The following is a 12,800-nucleotide window of genomic DNA, read 5'->3' as shown; positions in this document are numbered from 1 at the left end:
ATCTCAGTCTAATTGATACATTGCAGCTGGACTTGAAAAAGGCTATTTACTCACAATCCCCATGCAACTTGACAGAGCTTGAGCAGTTTTACAAGGAAGAACGCAGAAAACTGTGCAGATATGTGAAGTTGATAGAGACCTGAGCACACTGTCTCAAGACTGTCATGGCTGCCAAAGATACATCTACGGCCTTGAAGGGGTTTAATACTTGTACAATCAACTATTTTTGTGTTTTATATTTGTAGTTAATTTAGATTATTTTTGAGGAGATCTGTTTTCACTTTGACATTAAATAATCTTTCCTGTTGATCAGTGTCCATATAGCCAAATACAATCCACTGTGATTCAGTGTTGTATTATATTAAAATTTGAGATGCTGAAGGGGTTGAATAGTTTTAATGGGCACTGTACATAAAATATCCATGTTTTTCCTTAGAATGTTACATTGTGATGTGTTTTTAGACAAATTACATTTCTTTCTTCCAAAGTAGGAAATTTGTGTCTTGCATTTGTTTGGATTTTAACTTTATCCATTCAGTACTTTGCTTTCCTGGATGCTATTAATGCTTCAAACGAATGCAAAAAGCACTCACATACGTTTTGCTCTTTTATTCATCCTAAAAATGTTTTTCTTCTTTTTGTTTATTTAGTTTTGCTCTTACTGTATATTCATTATTTTATATGTGCTTGATAAAGCATATCGGTGAAATCGAGTAACTCCCTACAGGGTGAACTCCCTTGGACCTTAGCAGTTTGGGTGCGGGAGCTTTGTCCGTTTATTTTCTACCTTAAATTGACCATTTAGGTATTAAAGATTTGGCCAGATAACTTAAAGGTTGGGTAATAAAAATGTGGCCAGATAACTTAAAGGTTGGGTAATAAAGATTTGGCCTGATAACTTAAAGGTTGGGCAATAAAAATTTGGCCAGATAACTTAAAGGTTGGGTAATAAAGATTTGGCCAGATAACTTAACATTCAAGGGGAACACGCCTTTGCATATCTGTAGAAAGAAACAGCTTTGATGAAGGGGAAGAGAGCATCATCGTTTGCAATTCACTATAACGAATTATGTTTCAAAATCATATTTTAGGATGACTAGCATTGATGGGGTTGGGGGGGATATTATGTTAAGTATGCTAAGTGCAACAGTAGCATAAACACAAGCATAATTTAAAAAGCTGCTGACCAACAGTTCACAGTAGCACTCTAACCCATACTGTAATATAATAGTGACTGCAGAAACAAAAAAGTTTAAAAAAAAAGGTTCTGAGTTTGAATAACATACCTGTACATGATATGTACAGTACCCTTTCAAACTGTAAACAGATTACATAGAAAAGCATATTTAAACTGAGTATGTTATTATTTTCTAAACTGACCATGGATTCATTTCAGTCATATCAACATTACTGCGCTATGCAGTATACTGACAGTGCTCATAAGGTGCTATACAAAGTACCTCATGGTCAAGAAAGATGGGGATATTTGTCCTCCTTTATGTGCCTTATTGACATAACCAGCTCTAAGAAGTGAAAGTCCACATAGAAAGAAATAATGTTCATCATGTTTGTGGAGGTTTGTGCTTTAAGTTTTAAGGGGCCCACATCAGTGATGGTCTCTCGCAGTCCTTCAGTTCTATGTTAAATTAGTTAAGCAGCACATTCAATTTTTCTGAAGGCTGATAAAAATCAATGTCTCCCTGTATCCTTACCTACAGATGCATGTGGAAAACCTACAGGTATGGAATAAGTATGGCCCAGCATGTCATAACATGCCATGGCAGGTGCACTGTGTAAGTCCACAATGTTCTGCAGCAGGTGGTTACAATGGCCCAGATCATCACATGGGCCACACTGTTTTACATATTGACATACAGTAGTTAATAGCAGATGTCTTCAGCAACCCAGCCAAAGGGGAGGCACAAACCAGTGTGTTTCTTCATGCCGGCCCCAAGCTAGGTTAAATGGGGAGGGTTACATCAGGAAGGGCATATGGTGTAAAATTTTGCCAGATCAATATGTGGTAAACATTGTAGATTTCCATACCAGATCAGATAAGGCCCTGGTTATCAATGACCACCACCAGTACTGTTAGCCAACAGGGTGCTGGCGGAAATTGGGCTACTGTTGGCCGAAGAAGGAGAATAAGAAGTGGGAGACATGTCCGGAAGCAGGAGGAGAGGAGGAAGGTAAAGAGAGTGGTACTGGGGGTAGGAACTTTGAGTGTTGGCAATATGACTGGTAAGGAGAGAGAGAGCTGTCTGATATGATGGATAGAAGCAAGGTTGATATATTGTGTGTGGAAGAGACTAAATGGAAGGGAGTAAGGCCAGGTAGATTGGAAGTGGATCCAAATTGTTCTATCATGGTGTGGATGGGAGGAAAAATGTGGTAGGGGTTATTCTGAAAGAACGGTATGTCAAGAGTGTTTTGAAGGTGAAAAGAGTGTCAGACAGAGTAATAATTATGAAGCTGGAGATTGGAGGTGTGATGATGTCATACAGGCGTCTGTCATAAGACAGGTTGCTGTAAGCTGACCTAAGACAACTTCCTTTTCAAGGAATGCGTCTGTTAGACACAGGAAAGATGACCTTTCCTTCTTTTGGGCCCCTCTGACACGTACACAAAACAGAGGTAGACGGGATTCAAATTGTTCTATTGTGGTGTGGATGGGAGGAGAAATGTGGTAGGGGTTTTTCTGAAAGAACAGTATGTCAAGAGTGTTTTGGAGGTGAAAAGAGTGTCAGACAGAGTAATGATTATGAAGCTGGAAATTGGAGGTGTGATGATGAATGTTGTTAGTGCATATGCCCCGCAAGTTGGGTGTGCGAAGGATGAGAAAGAAGATTTCTGGAGAGAGTTGGACGAAGTGATGGACAGTGTACCCAAGTAACACAAAGTGGTGATTGGAGCAGATTTCAATGGACATGTTGGTGAAGGGAACAGAAGAGATGGGGAGGTGATTGGTAGGTATGGTGCCAAGGAGAGGAATTAAGAAGGTCAGAGGATAGTGGATTTTGAGAAAAGGATGGACATGGCTGTGGTGAATACATATTTTAAGAAGAGGGAGGAGCATAACATGATGTTCAAGAGTGGAGGAAGATGCACACAGGTAGATTACATCCTATGCAGAAGAGTCAATCTTGAAAGAGAATGAAGACTGCAAAGTGGTAGCAGGGGAATGTTTAGTTGAGCAGCATGGGATGGTGGTCAGTAGGATGAGATTGGAGATCAAGAAAAGGAGGAAAGTGCGGGCAGAGCCAAGGATCAAGTGATGGAAGCTGAAAAAGGAAGACTGCAAGGTTGAGTTTAGGGAGGAGGTGAGACAGGCACTGGGTGGCAATGAAGAGTTACCAGACAGTTGGGCAACTATAGCAGATGTAGTAAGGGTGACAGCAAGGAGAGTGCTTGGCATGACATTTGGAATGAGGATGGAGGAAAAAGAAACCTGGTGGTGGAATGGGGAAATACAGGAGAATGTACAGAGGAAGAGGATGGCGAACAAGACGTGGGATATTCAAAGAGATGCAGAAAGTAGACAATAGTACAAGGAAATAAGGAATAAGGTGAAGTGAGTGGTGGCGAAGGATAAAGAAAAGGCGTATGATGAGTTGTATGAGAGGTTGGACACTAATGAGGGAAAAAAAAGGACCTGTACCGATTGGCTATACAGAGGGACCGAGCTGGGAAAGATGTGCAGCAGGTTTGGGTAATAAAGGATAAAGCTGGAAACGTACTCACAAGTGAGGAGAGTGTGTTGAGCAGATAGAAAAAGTACTTTGAGAGGCTGATGAATGAAGAGAATGAGAGAGACACAAGGTTGGATGATGTGGAGATAGTGAATCAGGAAGTGCAATGGATTAGCAAGGAGGAAGTAAGGACAGCTATAAAGAGGATGAAGAATAGAAAGTCCAGGTGACGTACCTGTGGAAACATGGTGGTGTTTAGAAGAGATGGCAGTGGAGTTTTTAAGTAGATTGTTTAATGGAATCCTGAAAAGTGAGAGGATGCCTGAGGAGTGGAGAAATGTACTGGTACCAATTTTTAAGAATAAGGGGCATGTGCAGAGCTGCAGTAACTCCAGGGGGATAAAACTGATAAGCCACAGCATGAAGTTAGAGGAAAGAGTAGTGGAAGCTAGGTTAAGAAGGGAGCTAATGATTAGTGAGCAGTAGTATGGTTTAATGCCAAGAAAGAGCACCACAGATGCGATGTTTGCTCTGAGAGTATTGATGGAGAAGTATAGAGAAGGCCAAAGGGAGTTGCATTGCGTATTTGTGGACCTGGAGAAAGCATATGGCAGGATGCCTTGAGTGGAGTTGTGGTGTTATATGAGGAAGTCAGGAGTGGCAGAGAAGTATATAAGAGTTGTACAGGATATGTATGAGGGAAGTGGGACAGTGGTGAGGTCTGCGTTAGGAGTGACAGAAGCATTCAATGTGGAGGTGGGATTACATCAGGGATCAGCACTGAGCCCTGTGAAAGAAAATTTAACTGCTTTCATGCTACTAAAGGTTAAAAGCTAACAAAGCTTTTTTGTTATAATGGCAGGTTATTCATAGGGCGATCACGCCTGAAATTACCAGGCGTTACTGTTTGTGGCTGTGTATTGGAACCTCCAACTCCTGCTACCTCCTCTTGCTATGCTTTCTGCTGCTTGCTATGGCTGCTCACCTACACTACCACACCCGCCTGTCCTACCGGTTCCGCTGTGCTGTGCTGCTTCTCCACTGCTATTCAGATAAGTATTGCCCAGTATCATGCTAAAATACTCTCATGACAAACTCCTTCTTATTAAACAGTTTGTCCAGAGCAAATGGTCTGACTGCAACATCCTACAGGACACCGGTATTTTGCAGCGCCTGAAATATATACATCGCGGGTCAGGTCGCCGCCACCGCTGGGCTGCGAATGAAAAGACCACCGGCAGCATTTGCTCAGGAATACGCCGTCTTTCTCATGACCCTGGAAATAAAATTGTCGGTGTGCCAAATTTGCATTATGTGGAAATAAACCCTGATTGCGGCTCTGTGCAGAAAGAAGCCTCATTATCTAATATTGCACTGTTTAACAAGAGGTCTCTTAATGGCAAAGCATTAAAAGAATTCCAATTGACTGTCCATTGTCTTTTGAGTGCCTGGCTCTTAAACTAATAACGAAATCAGGTCCTGTCTCACTCATTGTTCTTTATCGTCCCCCAAAATACAATGCATCCTTCTTATCCGATCTGATTGAACTTTTGACCCATCTAAGCTCTTACTCTCAGAGAATTATCCTTCTTGGTGATTTCAACATCCATATTGACATCCCCACATCTAAACTGAGGAATGAATTCCTATCCTTACTGGACTGTTTTGACTTGACACAACATGTTGATTTTCCAACCCATTCTGGCGGTCATATATTGGACCTGATCTGTACTTCTGGACTATCTGTTGCCAACATTTACAGCACTGATTTGGGACTCTCTGACCATAAAGCAGTATTTTTCACTGTCTCATTACCTCTCCCACCTCTTACCTGTAAACGACAAATTTCTTACAGAAACCTTAAAAATATCTGTCCCTCTATCCTTTCTGGATCCATTTCTGATCTTTTACTGTCTGCACCTATTCCATCAACACTAGATAGTTTTGTTGACCACTAACTCAGCCCTTCACTCAGCATTAGATAAAACAGCTCCTTTAAAACATAAGGAGGTTTCCTTTAAACGCTCAGAATTGCGATCTATGAAAGCAGCTGGCCGACGCCTTGAGAGAATATCACGTAAGACTGGCCTCACCGTGCACATCCAGGCTTTCTCTGACCACCAAAGAGCTTACAGAGAAGCACTAACTTCTGCCAAGAACACCCATTATGGCAGAATAATAGAAAGTGGCCATGATAACCTAAGGGTTTTGTTCTCTGTAGTTAATAAACTACTCGAACCCGCATCTGGTCCAACTACCTCTTCTACTGAAGTCTGTGAGGAATTCCTCCACTTTTTCCGTAACAAAATTAAAGATCTAAATAATTTAACTAACATAAATACATCTTCTGTTTATATCTCTCCCTGTTTTCCCACTCCATCCAGCTCTTTCTCTAAGTTCTCAACAGTCACATCTGCGTCTGTTAATGACCTGCTTTGTAAGATGAGGCCGACTACTTGTGTACTGGACCCCATCCCCACCACACTACTTAAATCCTGCCTTCATGCCATAATCCCGACTGTTACAACAATAATAAACTCATCCCTTGACACTGGCTCAGTGCCGCTCACTTTTAAAATTGCTTCTGTAACCCCAATGTTAAAAAAGTCTGGTCTTGATGCTGACAATCTTAACAATTTCTGGCCTATTTCCCACTTACCTTTCCTGTCAAAAGTTCTTGAGCATGTTGTAGCTTCCCAACTCACCAATTACCTAACCTCTTATAATTTGGTGGAACCCTTTCAGTCTGGTTTCAGGGTGCGGCACAGCTGTGAAACTGCTCTGCTACGGGTAACCAATGATTTGCTTATGGCAGCAGACTCTGTACAAACTAGCATATTAATTCTGTTAGACCTCAGTGCAGCATTTGACACTGTTAGAAATGACATCCTACTGTCCAGAATGGAGAACATGCTGGGTATCTCTGGCACTGCCCTCCAGTGGTTCAAGTCCTATCTGACTGATAGGCAAGAGTTTGTTAGTCTTGGCAACAGCAGATCCAACTCCGTGCCAGTCACACAAGGAGTCCCTCAGGGCTCTGTCCTTGGTCCTCTGCTTTTCTGTATTTATATGCTTCCCCTTGGCCATATTATCCGTAGTTATGGCTTGGGTTATCATTTTTATGCAGATGATACTCAGCTCTACTTCAATGTTAAAAGTGGAACTTCATCAGAGCTTTCTCAGCTCACAACCTGCCTTAGTGAAATTAAAACCTGGATGGAGCAGAACTCTTTAAAATTACATTGCAATAAAACTGAACTCCTGCAAATTGGGACTAAAATGCAACTTAATAAAATGAGCTCCTTCCCAGTCCATCTTGGCAGTGATCTCATCAGACCTGCCTCTACTGTAAAAAATCTTCGTGTCATTTTTGATTCCTCCCTCACTTATTCCGCCCACATAAATCACATTAAGAAACTTTCTTACTTTCACCTCCGTAACATATCCCGTGTTCGCTCCTTCCTCTCCTTCTCTAATGCTGAGAAACTTGTCCATGCTTTTATCACATCCTGCATCGATTATTGTAATTCCCTACTGGCAGGTGCCCCTTCTAATCTTATATCACAGCTCCAGCTGATTCAAAATTCAGCTGCAAGAGTCCTTACTCGATCCAGCAGCAGAGAGCACATCACACCCATCCTGCTCCGTCTTCACTGGCTCCCTGTGTCCTACAGAATCAAATATAAAATCCTACTAATAACTTACAAAGCCTTAAATAACCTTGCGCCAAACTACATCATTGACCTTCTCCATCACTATGTGCCTGCCCGCCCACTAATGCCCTCTGATTCTGGCAATCTTGTTGTGCCCAACACTAATCTACACTCCATGGGTGACAGGGCCTTCAGCTGTATAGCACCCACACTCTGGAATGACCTACCGAAATTAATCAGGTCAGCTGACTCCATGAATTCTTTTAAAAAACAACTCAAAACTCATCTGGTCAGTTTGTTGTTTAGCTCTACTTGACTTTATTACCCTTCTCTCAGTTTACTTCTCTGTCAAGATGCTCATGTAACCTGTATGTGTGTGCTGGACCATCAATTATGTTGTCTGTTTTTTTTTCAGAATTTACTGTCTTAATCTTCTTTATTTATTTATCTGGTTTGTACAATGCTATATACTGTATATTCTGCCGTTCTTTATTATATTCTGTAAGTGCCTTGAGCATGGGAAAGGTGCTATATAAATTAAATGTATTATTATTATTATTATTATCTGTCATAATACAGGTTGCTGTAAGGTGACTTAGGAAAACTTCCTCTTTAAGGAATGCGTCTGTCCACCACTTTATGCTGCAGTGTCACTAGGGCTCTTTTATGGCAGAATCCATATTACTGATTTGGTTTTATTGTTTATTGGTATAAATCCAAACTGTTCTTCCTATACTCGTCTGTTTCCTCAGCCTTTAATCCATTACCCTCTTCCATATTTTCATGGTAAGTGACATGTGGTATAGAAGGTACACAGCTTGATAATCGGAGCCCGTTTTTTAATAAATAAATAATGGAATGGCTGGCTCATTCTCTGTGGGTGTGCGCTTTACAGCTGCAGGAGGTTAGTGATTAGTGAGGCACACCTGCACATGGGGGTGCGGTCTGTCCCATTTGCCTCATCGGTTTTCTGCAGTGCATGAAAGATATTAGTTTAACCAAACTGTGTTTGCGAATTATTGTGAAGTTATGAGTAAATATTATTGTGAAGTTATGAGTAAACTAGCTGTGCTAGCTGTATCTAAGACCGATCGGAATCTAAGTAACTAACGCAAACCTCAGCATATTTTGCATTCATGTTTGCATGTACACCATTTATTAGAATGGATTTTACAATATGTTTAGTAATAAAATGTATCACAATTTTAATTCCAACAGGTGGTACATCACAAACATTAGCACTGCTTTTACGACTCCTGCAGCCTTTACCCTGGAGCTCCAAGGAGGTGGCATTGACCCCAATGAGTGCCAACAGAGTCTAGCTGCTGACCTCCATAACTCCACCTAGCTACATTAGGGTTAAGATTAGGGTTAAGAGAGGGTCCGTGCTGCAGAGATACCAGACTCCAAGAAATGGCATATAACAGAAGACATAACAACCACACAGACACATAGATTGATAGACGCACTCATAGACACTTTTCCTTTTATTAAGGTGGATAAGCTGATTTCTGTTCATCTGCCAGTTACTCTCAGTTGGACACATTCAGAGTTAACTTTTGCAGTGCATCTTCTATTGGAGTATATTTTGGAATGCAGTGATACAATGCATTACAGTTTATATTCAAATAAAATGGCACTTCACAAAAATTAGCACTGCTTTCACAAATCCCATACCAAATACACAGACACACTTGTTCTTGTTTTTTTTTTTTATTTGTCCACGTGACTTCAACCCCACCCCACTCTAATCTCACTTTATATTTGACAGTTGTAAGATGTTTCTACATCCTTCTTGCACTCAACGTTATTTTGGCTTGTAAAACGTTTTGTTGAAACAATGTGAATAAAGGCTAGCCAAATTTGTTACTTAATGTAAAGTTTTAAATTACATTTACATGTCCATCTACTGTACATCCTATCAAATCAAATACAGCAGTCAATAATACAAGCACTGATCGATACCCATGTCTATCAGAGATCATATCCAAAAACGCCCAGTAGGGTGGTCCATTTGCAGAAGTTCAAAATGTTTTATAAATTTACTAGAGCTCATGGGAGGAAGTTACTTTGCATACTTAACACACTTTGTGTCTTCAGGCGGCATTTTAGAGCTCTGCCATGATTTATAACTTCATCTCAAATAAATATTAGCAGAAATCAAGGCAGCTATGACTTCCCTACTGCTCCTTTTCTTTATCTTTCTCACATTATGCAATAAAGGTAAGATGGTGTTTAATATTGGATGTAATAACACATAAGAAAAATATGCTTTAAACATAAGAGAGTAATAAAGTACAAAGTAATAAATACTACATGACTTTGTCTTTCTCTTTTTCAGGCTCCTTCTGTCAGATTTCAGTAATCCAGACTCCAACAGCCATGTCAGTTATTGCTGGAGACTGTGTCACATTCACCTGTATAGCAATCAGCGATGTGAGTACTGGAATATCCTGGTACCATCAGAGACCTGGAGAAGCCCCTAAGCTCCTGATCTATGAGACAGAATTCCTCGCAGATGATACTCCTAGTCGCTTCAGTGGTAGCGGATCAGATACTGAATACACATTGATGATCAATGGAGTCGAGCCAGAAGACGCAGGGAATTACTACTGCATGCAGTATTTGGAATATTCTCTCACAGAGTGACAGAGAGCTGAACAACTAACCTCTCCTTTATTGAAGGACATGCAGGTGCAGAGGCACCGGAGCAAGACCCTTTTGAAGCTAGATGCTACTGCAAGTGATCAGGCTATTTATAAAACTTATGTTGAGTGACTTTTTTAATGGTGGGGTGGTGCTTTATATATATACATATATACACTCTATTCGTTTAATACTTTGGGATCATAGTGGCAGAGTATTTTCCATTAATACATTAAAGCTTTAGCAGTAGAGTGTTGTACCGTGTTAGCCATCGATTGACACAGGAGAAAGTAGGTGAAATGACACCTTTTATTGGCTAACTAAATAGATTACAAATGCAAGCTTTCGAGGCAGCTAAGGTGCCTGATGAAGGGGCCTTAGCTGCCTCGAAAGCGTTGCATTTGTAATCTATTTCATTAGCCAATAAAAGGTGTCATTTCACTCTACTTTCTCCTAAATTAAAGATTACACTCTTGGGTTCTGTTTCTGGCCTGTCTGTGTGGAGGTGACACATTTTTCCTGAAGTATATTCAAGTTTGTCTCCAGACACTTGATTTTCCCTTCCACATCCCACAGACCTGTCAATTAGGTTATTCAGAAGCCCCAACTGGACCTGTTTGAGTGATGCTGCCAGCTGCCAGAATTCAGCACCCTTCACCCCAAACTGAATTAAGCATGTTTGAAAGTTTATGGGTAGACATTTACATTTAAAAAAGTAGCACAATCAAGCAGTCATGCTGGGTTGTCTTTTTCTTAAATCTCTGTATGTAAATTAAATGAAATAACAGATTGCTTCAAAGTGTCTATTTTTACAGTTTCAGTGCCTCTATGTATGCCACTTTTTCATTTTCAACATATTTTTTACAATTCCTTAATTTACATATATGGTCTTAATCCATTTATTGTGAACTTGATACTGTTGATATTTGTTCCTATTGTTTGTCACTGCTTTGCTTAGTAGATTGTTCTATTTTGTCACTTCCTCTTTTTAAGCTGTTGCAGAAGCAGCAAATATCTTAATTTTACTGAAAGAAATAATAACAATAAAGTAAACTGAATCAAATTGACTAATACAAGTTTTCAAATATTCTATGAAGTTTTAATCTCCGGTGGTTTTATTCTAAACTAGAAAACATGCAGACTTATGGTCCTCCATTTAGTTTCATGCCGGAGTTCTCATTTTTCTTCTTCCTATCACATAATTAGCTTCTGCGATTTGCTTCACGTTCAGATTTTGTTACACTTCTTTTGTCTCACTGTCATATCATCTTCTGAATCAGTCATCCTATGCAGTTTATTGTAACAAAGACACAAACTCCAATAACTTTATGGGGGTTGCCAGCAGCCATACTTTTTTGCTTTCTAACACAAATCATGTCATAATTAATTAATTAATTAAATTAAGACCAAGATCAAGATTCTTGCCCCAGTGGTTTGCTAGTAATGGTGTGAACATCACGTGACAGGCACAATCTTTTGCATTTTATATTGTGGTATGGAGTGAAGAGTAGTGTCCCAAAAATAGTTGGGGTCCCAGTCAGGCCACCCAGTTTAATTGAATCTCTTTCAATAGCAAACGGAAAGCAAGAAAATGAATGGATGCACAAAGGTGCGAAAGTAGAACATAAACGTTTAACCAGTTTTTCTCTATCTTCTTTGATCAGGACATCCATCCTGTTCAAAATTCTGTTCATGAATGACAGGCCTTCTTCTGAGGATGGGAGCTTTTATATTCTTCACCCTGGAAGATATGGGACTTATAGGCTATCATGGGGATGTTGTCAGTTGGTCTCCTGGGCCGTCTTCTCTGAACTGTGAAAGTAAGACAAGACAGTTAATGACACTGCTCCCTCTCGCCCTGAATTGGTACTGCATACCTGATCAGAGTCGGCAAGGTGATCCTCAGACGCATATTCGTGACTATATATATATATATATATATATATATATATATATATATATACACAAGCGTTACATAGTAAGTGACCACCCAAATAATCAGATTGCAATTCAGACCTATGGATACATATATAAAGTAAGGACAAAACAGTATGAACAAAGAGACAGAACACAAATGGCATGTTGTGATGAGTATGAGAGACAGAAAAGAGAAGTTAGTGGAGTAGTCGAGCTTGACTGCAGCTAAACTGACATAGGTGATTTCATAACATGTCTATTTTGATATTTGTTCAGATGGGCATACAATGTATACAACATGGCCACAAGGAAAAAAGAAAAGTTTTGGACTACGGAAACATAAGGGGGATTTGTCTGTCTGATGTCTTGGGTTTGTTATAACATGACAGAATGGATAAACGGGGAAGATGAGCCAGAATTGTAGCTGAACTCACTACATCTAAAAAATACAGCCATCGAGGCTGAAAGACTAGGCAAACTAGAAATAATGGAGGTAAAATTTAAGAAAACTAACAAAAGTGTTGATGTTCTATCTTTCCTCTAAACCAAATTGCTACACAAAAAAAAAATCATGGCTGAAAAAGTGTCTCTTTAATTATGAAATGTTTTCTGAAATGGCCGAGCAGTCAAGAAGAATAAGTATGCAAATCTTGTCATGCATGTATATCTGGACATTTCATTTATTCTCTGTCTTTACCTCCACAGACATGAACTTTGCTGAGAGAGACAGGTTTGTTTACTGCACTGAGAACTTGGTTGAGCGCACACAAGCTTATGTGTTTTGAGGTTTGCTTCAGCCTTTTAAGATCAAGGTCAATACTGATATTTTCTATTTTCATACTTGATTTCTTTATCATAACCTCCCCTTCTCATCTCTAAAATTCCCTCCAACCTG

The 12,800-nt window shown here is 39.9% G+C and overlaps 1 gene segment (V, D, J or C); it reads left to right on the top strand.

Annotated features, from left to right (window-relative positions):
- Nucleotides 1-9,438: 9,438 nt before the first annotated feature.
- LOC114652599 (immunoglobulin kappa variable 1-5-like) lies at nucleotides 9,439-10,128 on the top strand. The segment is given in 2 exon segments: nucleotides 9,439-9,565; nucleotides 9,684-10,128. Coding segments are annotated over 2 exon segments (360 nt in total).
- Nucleotides 10,129-12,800: the final 2,672 nt, after the last annotated feature.

Source organism: Erpetoichthys calabaricus, chromosome 5 (assembly GCF_900747795.2).
Source record: "Erpetoichthys calabaricus chromosome 5, fErpCal1.3, whole genome shotgun sequence".
Lineage (NCBI taxonomy): Eukaryota > Metazoa > Chordata > Cladistia > Polypteriformes > Polypteridae > Erpetoichthys > Erpetoichthys calabaricus.
The sequence above is the reverse complement of the archived record's forward strand: the minus strand, read 5'-3'. Positions and strand labels throughout refer to the sequence as shown.